This window comes from Siniperca chuatsi, linkage group LG24, assembly GCF_020085105.1.
Source record: "Siniperca chuatsi isolate FFG_IHB_CAS linkage group LG24, ASM2008510v1, whole genome shotgun sequence".
Taxonomy (NCBI): domain Eukaryota; kingdom Metazoa; phylum Chordata; class Actinopteri; order Centrarchiformes; family Sinipercidae; genus Siniperca; species Siniperca chuatsi.
The window spans coordinates 7,458,985-7,479,532 of NC_058065.1; the positions used below are offsets into that span (position 1 = coordinate 7,458,985).

The following is a 20,548-nucleotide window of genomic DNA, read 5'->3' on the forward strand; positions in this document are numbered from 1 at the left end:
TTTTTTTTTTCTCTCTTTAATTGTGTGTCTGCATGCGAGCACACATGCCAATGACTGTTTAACTGTATGCATATGCAACAGAGAAAGTACTCAATATGTCTGTTTGCAAAGCATCATTCCACATCTGCTAGGTAAGACAAAAATCATAATCCAAGATATGATAAAAATGTGTGTCTGTATGTAAGTGAGTACTAGTGTGTGTTTGGCTGACTAAGAAAGGCTCATTGATGGTAGTTGCTGAATGAAGTGATTGTGATTTGAACTGAAAGGACCTCAGTCTGGGCCCCATAGGGCCTGTTCTGCTCTGTTCAGCTGAAACATTTCAACGCACATACACACCAGTTATTTTTAGACCTTAACACTCTCACACTGTGAACTTGTAGAAGAGATTTTGCCTGTGGTGCTCTGTCATTAACATCCTCACTTTCCCTATTCGTTACCCAGTAAGTATAAAACCTATATTTATCATGTTTGACCTCGGCCGGGTGACCATTTCCTCACTGAAACTGTTGCCAAGATGAGAGCAGATCATGGGAACAGGCTGGGCTTCCATTTTAAGTACCACTTTAATTTAGTAAGCAGCATTTGCTCCACTGTTCACTGTATGTGTCAACACTGGTGTTGCTTGGCTGGGTTTTTTGGTACATTAACATATGTGTTTGAAAGGTTTACAGCCTGAATATACAAACCCTTACTACCTCTCACAAACTTTCACATATTGTCAGGAATTAAGTTTGAAAATTTGGACTGTAAATAGACAGTCACACAGTATGCTAAGCAAGGAAACTCTTTGGAAGTGCAATTTGTGCAGTGCAGCCTTAGTTTTATGAATAAAGATGGCTTCACCCTATTAACCCAAGGTGAAGGTGAAGCCTCTCAAAGTAAGGAGAGCACATGAGAGTAGCTTTATCTACCTATTAAACCTTTAGATGGTCCACCTTAGTAATTGTTAGAACTAAGTGTGACATTTTAATACTAAAAACGTCTGGTACATGATAAGTTTCATAAAAAAATTTACCAACTAAGCCTTTTTTAAGTCACAGGAAACTGATATTTTTCCTTGTCCCCTGATATCTTTCCTTTCCTTTCTCTTTTCCATTTCCATGGCTGTTATTTCTCTCCAGAAAGTGCTGGTGGTGTCATAAAAAAGTAGAAAAGAGAGGTGGAAGTTCTGACTTTTCCCATGGAAGAGATAAATGACATCCCTCCCATAACCAGAGAATCCTTGACCTTTGAAGACATGACCATTGTGCGTTACAATGTTGGCTTACTTTGCTCGCGAGGGGGATTAGGAACTGAGCGGTCAGAAACGTACAGGTATTATCTCAGACGGCAGGAAACTATACCGTTAAGTGAAAGGCAGTCCTGATCCACCAATGTTTACACAGTATTTTCTGTGACTGTTCACAGTGGTAATTTATCAGTGCTTGGTGCTTCAGCCTAGAACAGGATGACAGAGTCCAGGGTGTTTAGTTTCACATCATCCCACTTCTCTCTCATTTCCTGTCTCTTCACTGAACCTATCTAGTGAAAGTGGAACACTACAAACCCTTGTGTATCAAAGCCTACTTCTTTCAGCTCACTCTCGACCAGATTCAGTGAACTTGGCCAGGTTCTGTATGTTGTTTTTAGAGGTTTGCTTCAGTGCCTTCACGCCTATTGGGTTTAAGTCTGTTTGGGATCCTGCTTTCCTCACTTTCCAGCACTTCTGCTCTCACCTTTTCGTTACAGCTTCTTTTCACACAAGTGTCACACAGCATAGGTTAAATTCATGTTTTGAGTTTTCCTGCCAGCTTGTTATTATGACGGAAACATTGAATTACAACCAGACTCATGAAATAATGCTGTGTTTTAGCATCAGGTTTGCTTCAGAGTCAGTGCTGTCGGGTTCATGACAGGCAGCACTTTCTTTAATGAACCAAAGAACGTCTGGGTGAAGGTGTTTAATCTTTACACAAAGAAGATACAGCAGCCTTTATGGTGACATATCATTCGTGACGCCTGTGTTATTGCAACTGGTATTGATATTTGAAGATTTCACCACCATTCCCTCAGTGACATTCCCCTCTGCATTCCAGTGTCTGACATTACTTGAATGTGTTATAGGATATCTCCCCTAAGCATGTACGCAGGCTCACTGTAGCTATTGGAGAAAGGTTTGCTGATATTAAAGGAAATTGCTTTTGCACAAAACAACAAATCTGCCTCAGTCTAATTAAGTTCATCTTGTTCAACATGACCTGCTGCACCTCGTTTCCAAACCTTTTCAGCTTCTTGCTCATGCTTTTCTGTGGCATCCTAATCACTACTTTGTAGTCAAAAAAGTGCCTTTCTAGGTCTGTTTGTTTTTCTCATCAGGTGTTTTACTAAAGTTAATTCTTAAAAAACAGGATCTCATCTGCATCAGACATGCAGCTCACAAGTGAAAGAAACAAAAACCCAAAGTTTTGTTTGTCTTCCTTTGTCCTAATTTTCTTCTTTTCCTCAGTCTAAATCTCTAAAACTCCACCGTCGTCCTCTTCTTTCTGTCTCAGCATGTGCTGTGTGTTTTTTGGGTCACATGATAAGTCTCCCGTGTTTCCTCCAAGCCCAGCGTTGTGCAGAAAACTGGACCCTGCATTGTTGAAGTTGGACATTTCGCACAGGAGTTTCCATGCAAGTTTTAATGAAGCAAATTTAAAGCATGCATAGTTGACCAAAAGTGCTGTTTAATCAAAAAACAACGCACATGAGGGACAAAGAGGTTTGTTTTCACACGGATAAATGCAGATGAACAAGCTGGTCATGCTGAGTTAAGTCTTACAGTGTTCTGAGATTAATCAATAGAGTGAATGAAACTAATATATTTGCGGCTACGCCTTGAGGAAGGAAAGAAAGAGAAGGGTGGAGTAGTAGCTACATGTCTTTATTTTCCGTCTTGCTTTTCTTCTCCTCTTTCTTCTTCTTTGTCTCCTTTCTAGCAATTTTAAGGCGCATTGCTCTCGGATTCTCTTCCAACCTGTTCTCCCACTTTCTCGTCTCCGCTCCCCTCTTCTGTCCAAACTCCAGCTTTGCACATGACAGCGGCACCTGTCAGTCAAGCTCCCAGTCTCTTTGTCATAATATACACACCCAGGATTGTCATTTAGTCAGTTTGTGTCCTCACTATCTGACAGCAGGATGTGTCCGCCTGCGGAATAACTTGACATGTTGTCAGCTACCATTGTTGTTTCGAGAGGCCTGGGTAGCGTGAGTGAGTGTGTGTGTGTGTGTGTGTGTGTGAGTGAGTACAGTATATTGGTATGCCCCTACAGACAGACTGACCACACAGAAACAGATGGACACACACACGGTAGCCAGATGGTGACAGACTCACACCATGGCCTTTGCTGCTCTGATTCCTCTCCTCCTCATTTTTCTTCTCACCACTCTCCCCCACTTTTCCTTTACACATACAGTACATGTGTAGTTCACAACAGCACATGCTTATGCTACTGTCCCTTTAGTAGTATTCATTACTAGCTGAAAACAGTCAAACGTTTGATATAAAATGCCAAAAGTGCAGTAAAGTGATTTTGCTCCTCAAGTTATTGTGACTAACAATCAATAATTGTTGAAATTCAGTATGTGGCTAGTGGTCATTAGACCTTCACTACATTTTGGTAAGACTGAATCTATTTTATTTGCCCGAAATAGTAAATTTATCTGGTAACTCTCTTTTCTTAATTTTAGTTTCAAGAAAATGTTATGTATGGCTTTGATACAAGGAGTAATTGACTATGCATGCAATTTTTTTTATTATTTCTAAGCAACAACGCACCTGCTTACAGATTAAAATAAAGAAAAGATCTATTACAGTTTTTTTAAAAACAGGTGTAAAAACGTTTTGGAAAGAGGAGAGCTAATGTATTAAGTAAAAACATATAATTTGGAATAGTGTATCTACTATACTTAAATCTGCCTGTCACAACTGTCGAGTAAGTCAGTCGACTGTAGCAGTCACACAACAGTCCACAATGGAAATAAGTTATATTAACTTGGTTGGTTTTTTTATCCTGTGCCCCGCTTAAATTTTATGCATGACACTTTCTGTGTGTTATATGCAATTTATAGTTTATATAGTTAGTATAGTTTATATATAGTTTATAGTTTTCATTTATGCATATCCAGGACACAATAAAACCAAACTATAATCACAATGTCTAGAGACGCATGAACATTTTCTAGACACATCAGCGCCTGTCTTTCCTGGTCTTTAGATGTATATAGAGTAAATGTTTTGTCTGCAAGTGAAGCATGAAGTTGTGTTTTGCTTTACACTGCAGCTCTTGATCTCAGATCTGTTGTTAAGTCATAATCTGTGTTTTGCCTATGCGTGCGCCTGTCAAAGGAAGGAATGCTTGCCATCATATAACTACATAATAACTTGACTACAGCCTCATCACTGAATAGTACGCTGTAACCCTTCAGGCTGACAGGGTGGTACCATTTAGCTCGAACTGCCTTGGAGAAAATTATTCTGGGCTAATTTTGGGTTTGGTTCCACATCTGTCTATTTTGGAAATTCTGGAGAAGAGGTTGTAATGTTCCTGCTGCTGAATCCAGACAAAACAATGGTATACATGCTAACAAAACAGTGCTTACTCTGCGTTGCCAGCATCAGGTATAGACAGAGAACACACACACACACACACACACACGTAAACTTTTCCTGGGGCATTGTGGTTGCTTCTGAACCCTCCCAGCTGATAGCCTCCAGCTGTCCATTAGACCCAAACCTGACACATAGACCTCACATCAAGGTCAAAGGTCAGTGGTCGTTACGTGAGGAGAGGCTCGTAAGAGAAAATGGCACCCACAAGTCAGGATTTTTCAGTTTACCTGTACCATGTTTTACCAGTTTCTACCAGCTTCTTTTTTAAATGAGTTGCATTTAAAATAATGTGCACCTCTAAGAAAAGGTAAATGACATGTGGAAAATTAAAGGTGAAATCACTTCGAAATAACCTTTAAAAAAAGACTCTCATTCCTGTTCTCCTCAATTCCATTATCTGCACTCCCCCGATGAGCTGCTGTGACATTGTGGCCTCTGCATTACTTTCGTCTCTCCTCTCCTGTCCTCCAGTTTCCTCTTTATTTTAATCTAATCTGTTTCTTCCACCTCTGTTCTTCTCTTCCAGCAACGCTCCCCCGGCAAAGTGCTGTTTGACCTGATTTGTGTCCATCTCAACCTGGCAGAGGGAGACTACTTTGGACTGGAGTACCAGGACCAGCGCAAGATGACTGTGAGACACACACACTTACACAGATGCACACCGTGGTATTTATCACCTTCTATTCTGTTATGCTGCTGGTTATTTCTGCAGATTGACGTTTAAATTGTGATAAAGACTGCACAATTATGGCAAAAGTTAACTTACTGTCACTATGATTATCTGTCTTGAATTCAGGAAACATATTTATGTTATTTTTACGTATATTTTTAGTGCAGTATTTCTCAAAGTAGCTTCAGATAGAAAGCCTAATTTTCCTTTCTTACTGTCACTGTGTCTTTATTTACAAAATTCAAATAATAAACAATAATTACTTTGTTACCTTTGCCTCCAGCTACAACCTAAAGGCAAACTTTTAACATGCTCTTTCTCTTATTTGTTATCTGGTTTAAAACCACCTGACTAAGGTAAATCTACATTTAGCATCTAAAAACCTTTTACTCTACATTCAGCGGATTTTCCTGCAGATCTCCAACTTGCTAAGTCCTTGAAGCAAGGCTGCTCTCTGTCCCACTTTAGTTTTAATCACATGGAGACTCCTGAAATTTCCTGTCTTTCCTCTCTTCCTCTCATCTACATCTATGTGGATTTAAGCATCCCCCTGGACTCAGTTGTTCCACCTATTTCATGAAAGAGCAGCTGGTTGTAATAATTTGCACAACTGCTGCACGTCCCAGGGGTGTGTCTGTAGTTTGCAGATGCTGTTGTCTCTACTGCTGTTCTGGCTGCTAACGTCTTCTGGTAGAATCTGCATTAGTGTGTGAAAAAGCTAGTAATAAAGGAAAACTTAGCTGGAGGATACAAATAATTCAGTATACTCCAACACAGACACTCACTGGGCATTTCAGAGCCTCAGGCATAAGAACTGTTGTTTTGAAGTGGATCAATAGAACAAATGATGTAATGCTAAAGACATAATGACAGTATTGCCAGCACACATACACAGGAAGATCCACACACAAGTACATGCAGCTATGCATCAGAATAGATAACTGAGTGTTTCTTATCTTGTTTATGTTAGCTAGTGTGACTTTTATAGCTGTAACAAATAACCCAGATTCAAAAAATATCAAAAGCCGTTACAAGCAGCATTTGAGGCATGACTTACAATGTTGACATTATAATACTGCCATTATGCTTTATAAGGAACTCACACTGCATTTCCAAGTGCAATGATGTCTTTGGTGGTAATTTTATGAATTCTCTGGTCGTTTTGTACTAATATGGATATCAGTGTCAGCCTTGCTGTACTTAGTATTGCTGAAAGTCGAAGAAAGAGCCATAGTTTCTGAATATTTTCTTGATAATATCCCAGTTAATTCATTCTAAGTAATTGCTAGCATAATCTTGAGAGTCTTTCAGTTAGTGCACAGCAAGTCAGCTGGACATGCAAATATGTGAAATTTGTCTACAGGCAAACATGCAGTCCAGCAAATGACTGTTGAATTTATATTATGTTGCATTTAAATGGAACTTTTATTTCAAGGAAAGTCCTATATTCCCTATGATTGGTACCAAATTACATAGTTCTTTTGAGGAAACTTCCTAGGAAATTATTAGGAAATTACGGACCCGTAAAATAAACCGTAACCTGAATTGTACTGTTTGAAGGATTTGACATGTTTATATTAAATAGATATTTTTACTCCAACCAAAATAAACAAAACAAATGATTGTAGTGTCAAAAATCATTGGCATTTAGATCCAGTAGGAGTACAAATTAACAAAGGTTTCACAGTCACAGCTAAAATGATAATTTGTTTATTGTAGTGGTTGTGGCATCCTGCTGATATGCCAGTATTCTACAAATAATATTTATAATATGAACTATTAAACCAACACTTTACAGAAGGACCACAGTCATTCTGAAAGCAGTTTTAGGAGAAAATCCTCCAGTGTAAGTTGTTGATGTACAGTAATTATAGTAAAGCTGTGCTCTGTCCTCTGCAGGTGTGGCTGGACCTGCTGAAGCCCACACTGAAACAGATCAGACGTAAGTAGCTCACTGATGCTCTCTCGTCTTTCAACCTTCAAAAACACCTTGTTTCGCGGTTGTGGTATTAAATTTGTAGTCTTCCCTTAAATAGTCCACCTGAATGATAAAGAGTATGATTCTGCCATGTAAAATAAGTCACATCATCTTGTCAGACACTAGGGTGTAAAAGAAGAATAACTCTACCATGAAGCAGATACATGATACAAAATGATTTTTCTCTACGTCCTTTTTTGCATCTCTACCTCTCTCTTCCCGTCTTTTCCTTCTTAACCATATCCCTTCTTTTCTCTCCTTCAGGGCCTAAAAACACCATCCTTCGTTTTGTGGTGAAGTTCTTCCCTCCTGACCACACACAGCTCTTGGAGGAGCTGACTCGGTAGGTCTTCTCAACACAGAAACCACACCTATCTGAGGAGGAACCTCTTAGATTTAAAGTCATGTTGTTTTGCAGTTGGTTTTCTGTCTGGCCAGAATGTTTCCATTCAGGAGGATTTTCACAGCTGTGTCTGAACATAAAGTTACAATATGTTTGCATCTTGTTTTGTACTTTTTATTTTTTGTCCTCGCTCAGCCGCTTACCATTTATAACACATTTATATCCACATGCCATAACATCAAACAAGTTTTTTTCCCCCTTTCTGGACCCAAACAAGAAATTTTAGTCTGTCATCTGGGAACCAGGCTCATGAAAACATTTGTTCTTCCAAACCAGCTGAAAGGAGATGAATGCTCTGACCACTTTTGGGTCGTGAGCCATAGTTTTGGAAACAGCTGTTTTACTGTAAAAAGGCTTACGTTTGTGACTCTGGAAGACATATTTTGATGTTGCAGTAATCTAAGACACCCAGCTGTATTTGGAGAAGCATCTTTTTTCCCTGTTAGCATTCAAAGATTACATTATATACGACAAGTTCCTACCTATTGCCTCAGTCCTTTTCAACAACAACTTTCAGAAAGTGTAAATTATTAGCCACCATCTTGTCTGCCTTTTTGTTTTGTTTAGTCTGACAGAGCCTGATTGTCCTCATCTAAGCTCATTCAGGACTTCAAGTTTCAGCTACAGTACAGCACCATTTTGCATGACATAACCAAAAAATTTGACCTTCCACATTTTCCCATGATGCTATGGTTCCCTCTAACTGCCCTGCTGGATTTACTTGAGACCAGAGCCAAACAGGAAGCGAGCATAGTGCCTCTCATCTGTGAATGAAGCTCTTGTTATTGAATAAAGACTTAAAGTTATAATTCTTAAGTTTGTCCTGAATTTAACCCCATTTCAGCAATCGCCATTCAGTGTATTTACATTCTGTAATTACCTCTCTATATAGTAGTTTAATTGTTAGTGGCGGGGTCCGCCTTTCTCGCACTGCATATATATAAATTGCGTTCACAAGCCAGGGTCTCTACAGGTTTAATTCAAGACTTTTTAAGACCTTTTTAAATAACACATAGAATGCGATTTAATATCTGTTTCATGATCCTAACATCCAAAGTATAAAAATATGATGGAAAAGCAGTAGGGACAATATTGCCTAGAATTAGTGATTAACTTAATTATATCCCTTTTTTAGTACTTCCCAGAAGTATATAACAATAATTCCTACTGATATAATTAATTAAATGAATGCATCCTGGACTCTGATAAGTGGCAGAAAATGGATGGATTAACCAATTAAAAATTATTAATTCATTTAAATTCTTCTAAGTTTTTGCTAAAATCAGCAATTGCCCATTATGAGACAATGAGCGTCCTAGCGTCCTGTAGCTAGCCGTAGTATCAGTGTTTGCTACAGGTCTGATGGTGCTGACTGAAAACTTTTAGTTTAGAGGTGTATAACATCTCCCAACAGCCAGCAACTGGATACAAAACCATGTAATTAACATTTCAACTAATATTACTGCCTACGGCAGGCAAGAGAAAATATTTAAGACTTTTTTTGTAAATTGATTTTAAGGCTTTTTAATACCTTCTATGGATTTGAATTCAATGGGATTCACAGGATACACACATTGTTACTGTTTTAATTTGATATCAGCCCCACTGTTCACTTTGTTACAGCTGTATCAGAGCTTTATTAAGTTACTGCTAATGCAAATACAACATTTCCTATTGAAAACTATTATTATTATTATTATTATTATTATTATTATGTACACCAGTTGCTCCACTGCTGTACCAACCAGGACTGAAATCGTAAAGATTATAACTTTAATTTCACAAGAGAACATCTTCACCAGTTCGGAACGCTTTACATATTTTACACTGATGTCGTTCGGGCTCTCAGCCGGCCAGTTTATTCCACTGATCTCATATTGTCTTGGAGTGTGCCAGCTGATTCCAGCATTTAACAGGAAGTGGGCACACAGCCTTTTTTCCTTTGTTTGGCTCTCAAAGCATCTCACTGTTGTCAGTGTTTCCTTTGATGGGTAATGTAGGCACAGACAGACCAAATATGTAGACGGACAGATGGAAGAAAGATTTCTTTGAAGACATATCAGGCTGATATTAGCCTTTTATTAAAAATGGGACACTGGCCAATCAGTGCTGCTCCCATGTGATGGAGGTGAGGTCTAATATAGTTGAACAGAAAGAGGTTTTCAAAACCAATCATTGTGTTTTGCTGCTGTTATGTTTCTTACACATTACATTACGTACAATAGCAAACTGAGAACTTAACTGCGAACTTAGCAGAGTTGCATTCTTCGAGTATCTTTTAAGAGTTTGAATTAGCATGATGTATTTCACTCTAAATTGGTGCAGCGTTCTTAAATGGTAAAAGTACTCCAGGCTAAAATAAAAAGATATTGAAACTCACCAAAGCCTCATTAACTTTATTGGAGAGGTAATCATGCAGTTATAAAAAGGTTGAACTGAATATCACATAAAAAGCTGCTGTGGACCATTAATTTCTCACTCACACTTTGAATGTGCACCACTCGCAGATGGTGCACATCATCTCATCTCACTCCACTATTTGTCCTTATACAGTAAGTAGGGAGCTGGTGAATCAGCCAAGCTCTGCGTTTGAAAGCACTCATGTGGCAAACATTTTGAATTAATTCTGGTGAATTTTCTCCTCTTTACTGACCAGTTGTGTTTGTTCTCTCATTGACTTCAGTGTTACCCTAAAATATGTAACAAATCCTCAAAAATAATATGCATCAGAACAAAATAATAGCAGACAGAATTTGAGCTGATGGTAGGTTTTGAGGTCAGCTGTCTTAATGCACCGCAGTCTTCTTTACAGTGCTGTCTCTGCTGTTTCTTGATTGAAATGCAGCATCGTGACCTGGAAACATGTGCATGCTGGGTGCGTGTGTGTGTGTGTGTGTGTGTGTCAGTGACTCTACTTACGAGGTCCAGATAATGTTATAAGTAGCCATGTGTATAATGATAAACAGAAACAGGGCGTTTTCTGAATTAGGGACTGGTTTTAAGTCATTAGATGCAAAGTATCAACAGTGTGTGTGTGTGTGTGTGTGTGTGTGTGTGTGTTTGAGTGTGTATAAATGCTTTCTGTCTTTTCTCCCTCTCATACTCCCTTCTATTTCTGTCTGTGTTTTATCTTTTATTCTCCCCGTTGTTTTTTTTCTCTAGGTATCTGTTTGCCCTGCAGATTAAACGTGACCTGGCCTGTGGTCGTCTCATCTGTAACGACACCAGCGCTGCTCTCATGGTCTCCCACATCATCCAGTGTAAGTGCAACACACACATACAAGTTCTGTGTGGTAGGAGTTATGAACTAGGCTAAATAAGAAATTTAGTCTCATTGTGGGACAAAATCTAATGGAAAAAGTCTCTGTCACACATCGGCCACGTTACGTGAATTTGATGGCAATTTTACATGTTTTTCACATGTGTGAATGCTCACTCGTGTCAGTTCCAACACGGCACAAGTCTGCATCGAATGTTGCCAGATTAATGTAAAGCAGCACAAGGTGAAACATGCACAGAGAGAGATTATATGCACGTCTCGTTCACCTTATTAAGAGCATTGTAATAAATGTATTACTCAATTATCATCTTTTCTGCACAAAGAAAATAAAATCAGCGTAATAAACCACAAAACTTTGTGAAGGCGATTTTAAGTTGTTGAGGTGTTTCTTTTCATGTCAGATCAGTCTATAAAAATGGAGGAAAAAAAGGTTTATAAGAAAACAACCACAATCAGACCAGCACTCACTCTCTATAGTTTAAATTTTTCTCCATGCTAGCTGCATTGATAGGCAGCAAAATACACAAACACATGACAAATATTTCCTTTGGGTGAATTTCAGCAGCACTTACTGTTATATGACTTGTGTGTCACTAGTTCAACCTTACCAGCATCAATTCAATACAAAGCTGTCTTTTCTTAATATTTAACACTTAAGAATAACACTAATGGGAAGAAGAGGATCTCATAAGGTGGGATCTTTTGTTGGGATTCAGCTCACTTCAGCAGGACGGATGCTTGCCGGCATGAGACCATGATCCCAGCTCATGCTGCATAAGGACTCGATATGTTGCCCTCCTATCGGTCTTTCTGTATTCCATTGTCTTGTCAGTCACATAAAGCATCAGTATTCTCTTAAATTTATAACCAGTAACATTATGCATGATATTTGAATGAAATGAATGCTTTATTTTCACCGCCTGACACCTGCTCGTCAAGCTGTCCGTGTTCACCGCAGCGACCGCTGTTATTCAGCACCATATGTGGAGGATGTAGGATTTATGGATTCAATTCAGTCTTGCAGACAGCGGCAGGCTACAGCACAGCATGCTAAAGAATATGACGTGGTTGCCGTGGTAACCGTCAGTGCTGTGCCTGTATGTGCACCTGTGGGTTTGTCGAGGGTTTATTGTTGCTGGTACTGGACAGATGGAGACACGCATCAGCACACTTCATGTGATCTACAGTAGAATGAATTTGAATGGGGTATAAATGAGATTAACTAGAATAGAGACAGGAAAATACATCATAGACGTTAAACAATGTATACTTTCTTTTCTTTTTTCCATCCCTGCTGTCTGTATCTTTCCTCATTTCCTCCTTTAAACTCCCTGGTCTCCTGTTCCTCACCACACTGCAGCTATATTTAATTTGCTCTTAACCTCGTCTGTCACCCACTCTGCCGTCTCACCCCATTTCTCTCTTCATTACCACTCCAAATAAATATTGAATTCTCACCCTTCTGCCACCTCTCTCTCCCTCTCCTCTCTCATTCTCTCCCTCCATCAGCCGAGATAGGAGATTTCGATGAGACCCAGAGCTGGCAGCATCTCCTCCACAATAAGTACCTGCCCGACCAGGACGCCATCAGAGACAAGATCACTGACTGTCACAGCAAGCATGTGTGAGTTATCACATGCGTGTCCACACGCATTTACTGTATGTACAGGCTCACATGGATACACATTCAGTTTTTAGAAGATAAAGGGTAGACAGGCTTATTTTCACTCTACATGGTGGTAAAAACAGCAAAACATCAAATGGATCTCTATATAAAATATTCAATGTATACTGTATATGGTAATTAGGGCTGCTTTAAGTATATATAATGACAAATAGTGGAAAATGTTATTTTCCCAGAGGTGACAACTTCAATTCGCCTGTTTCATTTGACCAGCAGTCCAAAATCAAAAAGTTGTTAATTTTTACAATGATATAAAACTGAGAAAAGCAACAAATACTCACTTTTGAGAAGCTGGAAATAACAAATATTTGGCATTTTTTGGTTAAAAAAAATGACTATTATCAAAATAGTTGTTGATTAATGTTCTGTTGATCCTAATAGATTATTTGACTTACTGCTTCAGCTCTAATAGTGATATACCATTATACTCCCTTTAGAATTGCTCAATACAGTGTTTACCATACACATCTTTTTATCTCCACCGTGAGAATACGTGTACTTCTAAATTTTAAGATATAAGGCATGTTAAAATACACTGCTTTCAGTCAAATATGGTTTTTACATGAAAAAGTCCAAATTAAATTGAAAAATCTAGAATCTATAAATATGCAAATATTTTCAAAAGTTTAACTACTGGAAACAAGATGTCTCTTATTTGACTGAAAAGTCCATTCTCAGTGTATGTGCACTGGAGGCTTCAAGTTCCCACATCACACTTGTGTAAGTTGCAAACTGTACTGGAACATGATTGGCTTTTCAAACTAGTTGTGATGTCACAAAATCATCCCGTACGTACACTTTAAGTTCAGATTTAAGGTGAGCACGGAGAAACTTTCAGCAGATGAAGGTGAAAACAGCCTTCTAGTGTCAAAACTCTGCACAGACATCATTCTGCAAGTTACAGGGGCGGCACTGTTTACCTGGAAATAGCTGGTCGAGATAATCCTTGCTTGGAAAACAATACTGAGCCGAGCTTTAGTCTGACGTGGGATCAGTTTCTGGGTGGCTAGGTGTCAGGAGAAATAGTTTTTCACATAAACACACACACACAGCACATGTACTTCCACAGCAAGTCTCACACACACACACATATATTTATCTGTTTATTCAAATGTGCGCTCACAAACACACCTATTACACAATTAAACCCAACCCATAAGTCTCTCTCCTGCAGAGATGTTTATCTCTTAAAGCACAACACACACACACACACACACACACACACACACACACACAAAATCTCTCCCCTGCAGAGGTGGCTGTCTGCAAACACAACTTGGCACACCCTCTGTGCCCCTAGGACCACACATTCACACACACACACAGACACACAGACACACACACACACACACACACACACACACACACACACACAGCTCTTTTCTCATTTACATTATATCTGTGCTTTCCCTGCCGCTGTTTGCAAATACATGACAAATGCATTTACTTGTTTTCTGGAGATGTAAATTCCCCTGAAACCCTTACTTAACCACAGATAGGAGCTGAAAACTAAACCGCAGACTTGTTGATTATTTGTCATGGTCACACCACATACCCATATCCCAACCCCTCCTCTCCAATCCTTCACCCTCGCCTAGCCGACGCAGGAAGGAAGTGGCTAATTCAGCAGCTCATACAGGAAACAGGAAGCTATTTTCAGATTTGTGAGGAAACAAAACTTCTTTTGTGGCAGATTTCTTTCCGCCCGCAGTGGATATTGCCATCTGATCCTGTGGTGTATTTTAAGGCTGTTTGTTGTTTCTACATTCACAATAAATCTGCAATAGAAACCTGGAATGGTTTCATGTGGTCATCTGGTATGTACAGTACAAACAATGACACATGACCACTTAGTTAGGGATATTGATTTTCCTAAATGTTGACAAATCATTTAGGGAATTGCTCTTAAACAATCCTTATGGTTGTTGCCATGGTAACAGTCCCTGGTGCCCACCTGTATCTATGGAGACACTTTATCTACTCAGAACGGAAAAAAGAAGAAATTAAATATCGTTTTTTTTTTTCTTGCTTCAGCTTGAGAAAAAGTTGGATGAGCTCCTGATTGATTGGTATGTTGATTAATGGATAATTGATTGATCGCTCTCCTCCACAGCGGGCAGACTCCTGCAGAGTCAGACTACCAGCTGCTGGAAATCGCTCGGCGGTTGGAGATGTACGGTGTTCGTCTGCACCCAGCCAAGGACCGGGAGGGCACTAAGCTCAGTCTGGCTGTGGCGCACACTGGGGTGCTGGTATTCCAGGTAAAACCATAAATATCAGATTCAACGACCTACTTAAAATCTAAAGTTGTCTTGCTGAAATGTGAGTTGTTCCAAATTCAAGTACCAGGCTGCATATCTGGGTCTGAGGTATGAGCTGTAAATTCCTTAAATGTTTTCTGGAAAGGGGTGCTACATTTTGTAGAGATCTTTTTTGTGGTGTGCTGCTTTTCCTTGACGACTGCTGTTTGTTTACCGTTATTAACCTTATCTTTATCTGCTCAAATCACGGTGAAGAAACTCTCACTGATAAGCCTCCACTCAATTTGGCAACCTCTTAGCTAGGGGAGAAGAATGTAATCCCAAATCTACATTATGTGTTTTGGATTTCTAGGAATCAGATAATATAATCACATGTTGGGAGCATGGGGAATATATTATTGTATGCTTAGAAGTTGTCAAATTAAAAAATGCCAGCAGGAGTCAAGCTGAAACGGTATATTCTGGGGAAATTGAAATAAACATTATTTTCCTTTTGAAGTTCATTCTCCGTTGTGTTCCAATTTGTCTCCTCCCTTGTAAGATAATGAATGTTTCATGAATGTTAATCAGCTTCTCATGCCTACTCCTTTATTCAGGGGTACACAAAAATTAACGCCTTCAACTGGTCCAAGGTTCGCAAGCTCAGCTTCAAACGCAAAAGGTTTCTAATTAAGCTGAGAGCAGACCCCACTGTAAGTAAATATAATACTTCCTTTCTCCTTTCCTTTCTTACTCTCCCTCATTTTTTGCCTTTTTTCTCATTATTCTATTCCTTTTCTTTGTACTTCCCTTCTCTCTTCTCTCTCCACCTGTCCATCCTGCATCTCTTTTTCCCTCCATCCATACTCACATCTGCGTCTGCGTCTTCCAGCAGAATGCCCACCACGACACGCTGGAGTTTGCCATGGCCAGCAGGGATTGCTGTAAGGTCTTCTGGAAGATCTGTGTAGAGTATCACGCCTTCTTCAGGCTCTTCGAGGAGCCCAAGCCCAAACCCAAGCCCATCCTCTTCACCAGAGGATCCTCATTCCGGTTCAGGTAAGGAGAGGACACCAAGGGAAGGATAGGAAACTACTACACTTGCATTTGTCTTAAATTTGTTTTTCATCACCTGCTTTTCTAAACTCTTTGTACCTGCAGTGGTCGAACCCAGAAGCAGATCATCGATTATGTGAAAGACTCGGAGCTCAAGAAAGTTCCATTTGAAAGGTGAAGCTCCCTCTTTGTTTACATGAGCCCAACAACAGAAACTTGAGACAGACTGAACCTCCCCAGCATCCATCACTCTGTAACCAATCCACAGCAGTTACTGTGGTAGAAAGGACACAAACCAGCAAGCAGATTTCTGTTTTCCAAATTGTTTGCACATGGTTTGACCTCATCTGTCCCCTCCTCTCTTTTCAGGAAGCACAGTAAGATTCTGTCCAATAGCAGCATGTCCCCTCAGTCGTCTTCCTTCAGATCACAAGTGCCAAAAGAGGTGATACACACTTTAACACCAACAGACACTGATCTTTATTCACCCACAATTGTTTTTGCATTAGTTTCTATCTCTTTTATTTTCCTTGTTGTAAACTTGTTGTAAACTTTTGCAGAGTATTTATGTCTGTTTTTATTACTTCTCTCTGTTTAAATCTGGAGCTGCTTTTTGTCCTGAGCAGCCCCGGGGAGTGAGTGTGTGTGAATGTGTGCTTTGTCTAATCTGTTCCCATAAACAACAATTTATTCAAAGTCATTAATTCAGTTTAATGAGCCCAGTTAAATAACAGTTTAAAAAGCTCCTCCCCTTAACTGTCTCCTTTTGTCTACCTTGACCCATAACTCCTTTCTCTCCATCTTCTGTATTTTTCTTCCCTTTCCTCATTTGCAGAGTGCCATGTCTGTCCAGTTAGCAGACCAGCCTGACTCAGCCAGACTGGGCCATCCAGCTGAGTCTAATGGTTCAGAGGAGCCGCCAGCGGCCACATCCTCCACCAACCGCTTCCACGATGTACCAGCAGCGCCCGGCTCAGACCCGACTCAGTCCCGACAGAACCACCACGGCACCGGATCAGCGCCGGACCCACAGTTCCTCAACCCAGGTCCATCCTGCAGGGCAAACAAAGGCAGCAGCTCCTCTATTCCTTACATAGACTGCAGCGACATAGACAGTGAATGTGATGTGACAAAGAACACCAGGGCCACCAGGGGCCACAGCAATGCAAATGACAGTAATGCGGATGAGCCTTGTGTATATAATAATAAGCATGGAGGTAACAGTCGCAATGGGGGGCAAGCTGGGAGTCTGTTCAGGGTTGTAAATGGGTTCTACCACACCAATCACCAGGGGCTGATTCAGCAGCATCAACAGCAGGGTATGATCAGGCTGCAGCAGCAAGGTATGCTGGGTAACAGAAGCGCTGTAGATCAGTCTCCAGAGTCTAACAAGTTCAATGTCAGTCACGAGCTAACGGATGATGAAATTTTGCCCAATGATGGTTCATTTCATGGCCGCCTCCCGCTCCACAGCACGCTGTTGGATGAAATCTTTCAGGGTCGAGACAAGCGAGGTGCAGCAGCAGGGCGACCGTTCGGAACCGGGACTCGTAGTCAGTGCTCCAGCCCAGTGATCAGCAGCTTCCACCACCGCACAAACTCTCTCAGTCACGCTGAGATGACAAATAGTCACGGTCAGCCGCGCTCAGCCTCACGTTGGGATGACGGCGGGCATTATTTCACTAAACGTCCAGGAGTAGTCCCAGTGGAAACTCCCGCTGTCTCACCGTCATCCCACCCACCAAACCACTACAGTAGCTATTCTCCGATCACCTCAAACCGCACACCTCCACTTTTTGCCAAACCGTATCACAACAATAACATGAGGAACCGCTCTGATACTGATCCATTCATTCTCAGCCAGCTGACATCCACCCCCATCCTCCACCACGACCCTCATCGCTCCGGGTTGCGCGCCCAAGCCCCATGTTCTGCACCGATGGAGCGAAGAACGATAATAACTAACGGTAATCATGCGGGGAACCTCGTGGTTCAAGGGCAGGCACAGTCCAACACGGTGCAGCGGTTGTTTGGTCGTCAGGGAAAGCCCGGTAACAACCCAACCCATAACAACCACAACAATCTAAACCAGCCAGTCCAAACGATGAACGGATCCACCAGCAGTGGCACTGACACCAGCGACACAGAGTCGGACACCGGTAGCAGCGCGTACAGCCAGCCGTTAATGTACGGCAATCCTGCTGCTGTCAGTTCCATGAATTCGGTTAACTCGAACAGCATGAGCTCATCCCCGCTGCCTCGTAGCAAATTCTCCTTCGGGAGTCTCCAGCTGGAGGAGGGAGAGGATGAGGAAGGGTGTTACCCCTTTAATGAGGAAGATATAGGGGGTCGGGTTTGAGTAAAGATGTGAGTAGTTCAGCCTCACATTATGCATTGTAATGCACAGTAAATATAATGCTATGTAAGAATTGTAACATCTCAATTTAGTATACAGTATATCACCCAGCTACATTAATGAAGTAATAGTAATAGTCCAGTAATTGTTGATTATGGAAATAGAAGAAGTACACAACTGTGAGTTGCGATACTATAGATCTAGTCCACCTGTTTACACTCGGTAAGCTATTATACACCTTATATAACGCAAGTGTTCTAACAAATTTTTTACATATTTTGTGGGTTTTTTAAACTGTGAATAGAAACACCTGCCGTACTTTTAGATGAATTGATAACACGTCCATCTTTTCCAAACCCCACATTTCCCATAGCTGGCTATTTGTCAAAGGGAGAATCAATCCTTAAAGCCTGGAGGCAATTCTGCCAGCTCTCTGTGAAATGTTTAAGAATCAGCATTGATAAGGTTTCAAGACAAATCTTGCTTACGACGTGCCATAACTTAAAAACTGTATGTTCAGTGTAGATGTATGTGCAGATGAAAAATACAGATTATGTTGGGAAGTTAGGAATTCTTCATAGAAAGTGTGGAATTGTAGTTTTTGTGGGGAAGATTACAATTCTTCCTCATTTTTCAACAGTCATTTGATAGCATTGATATTATTATAAATTCTCCTATTCCGTTTAGGAGAAATTAGGATTCTGCTGATTCTAGCTCACTTTTGTAAAAAACTATGTTTGCTCGTTGTTGAGATATTAAGGTGTTGAGATAAATACATTTTTAGGTGGCATTGATTTTAATAGCTTGTTCTGAAAGCTTTTGAGTTGACCAGCTGCCTTTCTCGGTCATTACCCCGTGATAGAACTCTGTTTGTTGTAGCAATGTTTCTAGTGTAGCATTTTCTCTAAATCAAACTTTTATAATTATTTCACTGTTTTGTGCAATAGAAGGGCTTTAAGATAATAACTGGAGTTGATTAAGGGATTTCAATGGGAAGTCATTGGAGGTTTTAAAGGAGAAAACTGTTTTATGTCAGGTGTTATATACAGTTTGTGGTTGTTTGGACTGTGTTAAACCACTAGGATGACACGGATTGTTGAACTGAGCGATATTCCCCTTTTTAATTGTACAGTATATTCAAATATTCTTGGTAGTGATATTGGATTGTACTTAGAGTAATACATTTTACTTGGTAGAAAAATGTGTTAAATGTGTAAGATAAGGGGATCTGCAGAAGGAGGAATGCTGTAACTAAAGGCCGGTCTGCCTTTCTTATTCGGTTTTGGCCGAGCTGACGTCCTTTTCTTTGGAGCACTTTTTATGCTTTCATCCGGTTTCTGTCTGTTGTGGGCAACTTGCACTGTAATTTGGATGTTTGTGGTAGAGAATTTTTGTAGTGATTCTCTTTTGTATTTACTATTAGTGGAGAATAGATTTGCATTTCCCTAAGCTGTATGTTTGATAATAACTGAAGCTCCATGTATGTCTACTTTTCTACTGAAGATGCATTATATGCGTTTATGCTACTTCTGTCGGTTGGTCATGGGCTTTTTTCCGTCTTTATTTCTTTCTATCGTTCTTTTTTCTTTCTTTCACACTTGCGTACACAATAAGCAATAATCAAACACGCCAACCATTGTCCTTAAACCTGTGACCATAGCTGTCTGCTTTGCTCGGCTTGGCCCCTGGCATGCACTACGACCACACATAAAAAGGTAACTCATTGTTATCTTTCACTTTCTTCGGATGTTGTTCTCTCTTCTGTAACAATGCTGTTTATTAAAGGTGTGTCGGCACTCCATCCCCATCACTGTCATTTGCTGGCTGTCTGCTCACTGCAACACACGCTTTTTTGTTTTCACTGTTAACACTGAATTGGGATAAACTTTAGTGAATTAAGTTCATAAGAGGAAACAGGTGTGCTTCTCCTAAACTGAACCTCGGCTGGGTGCTCTGCCTAAAAAAAAGAGCAATTGTATCTGTATTTCCCAAAAACTAAGAAAAATGTTTTTTAAAAAAGCATTCCAGAGGTCAAAAACAGCCAGGCAATGTCAGCCTATTGATTGTAATTAAAATTCACCCAAAATATCAACACTTGGAGATTCTTTTGCCATCGGTCAAAATCTTAATTTGTCCAATACTTTTATGGTTTATGGCTAAATACCCGCAAAGATAACAACATTCCCATCAGTCTCAGCTGTACTTTGTGTTTAGTGCTAATCAGCAAACGTTAGCATGCTAACACGCT

The 20,548-nt window shown here is 40.2% G+C and overlaps 1 protein-coding gene across 3 annotated transcripts in view; it reads left to right on the forward strand.

Annotated features, from left to right (window-relative positions):
- LOC122871776 (FERM, ARHGEF and pleckstrin domain-containing protein 1-like) overlaps window positions 1-20,548 on the forward strand; it is a 59,001-nt gene that overhangs the window by 22,830 nt on the left and 15,623 nt on the right. For 2 of the 3 annotated variants that reach the window (XM_044187136.1, XM_044187139.1), the window contains exons 3-13: window positions 5,160-5,264; window positions 7,203-7,245; window positions 7,546-7,624; window positions 10,847-10,944; window positions 12,474-12,588; window positions 14,762-14,909; window positions 15,506-15,601; window positions 15,781-15,947; window positions 16,050-16,118; window positions 16,314-16,389; window positions 16,780-16,990. In XM_044187136.1, the coding sequence (XP_044043071.1) occupies window positions 5,160-5,264; window positions 7,203-7,245; window positions 7,546-7,624; window positions 10,847-10,944; window positions 12,474-12,588; window positions 14,762-14,909; window positions 15,506-15,601; window positions 15,781-15,947; window positions 16,050-16,118; window positions 16,314-16,389; window positions 16,780-16,990 (1,207 nt within the window). The remainder of the gene's footprint in view (window positions 1-5,159; window positions 5,265-7,202; window positions 7,246-7,545; window positions 7,625-10,846; window positions 10,945-12,473; window positions 12,589-14,761; window positions 14,910-15,505; window positions 15,602-15,780; window positions 15,948-16,049; window positions 16,119-16,313; window positions 16,390-16,779; window positions 16,991-20,548) is intronic. The other variant, XM_044187137.1, reaches the window with a different exon arrangement.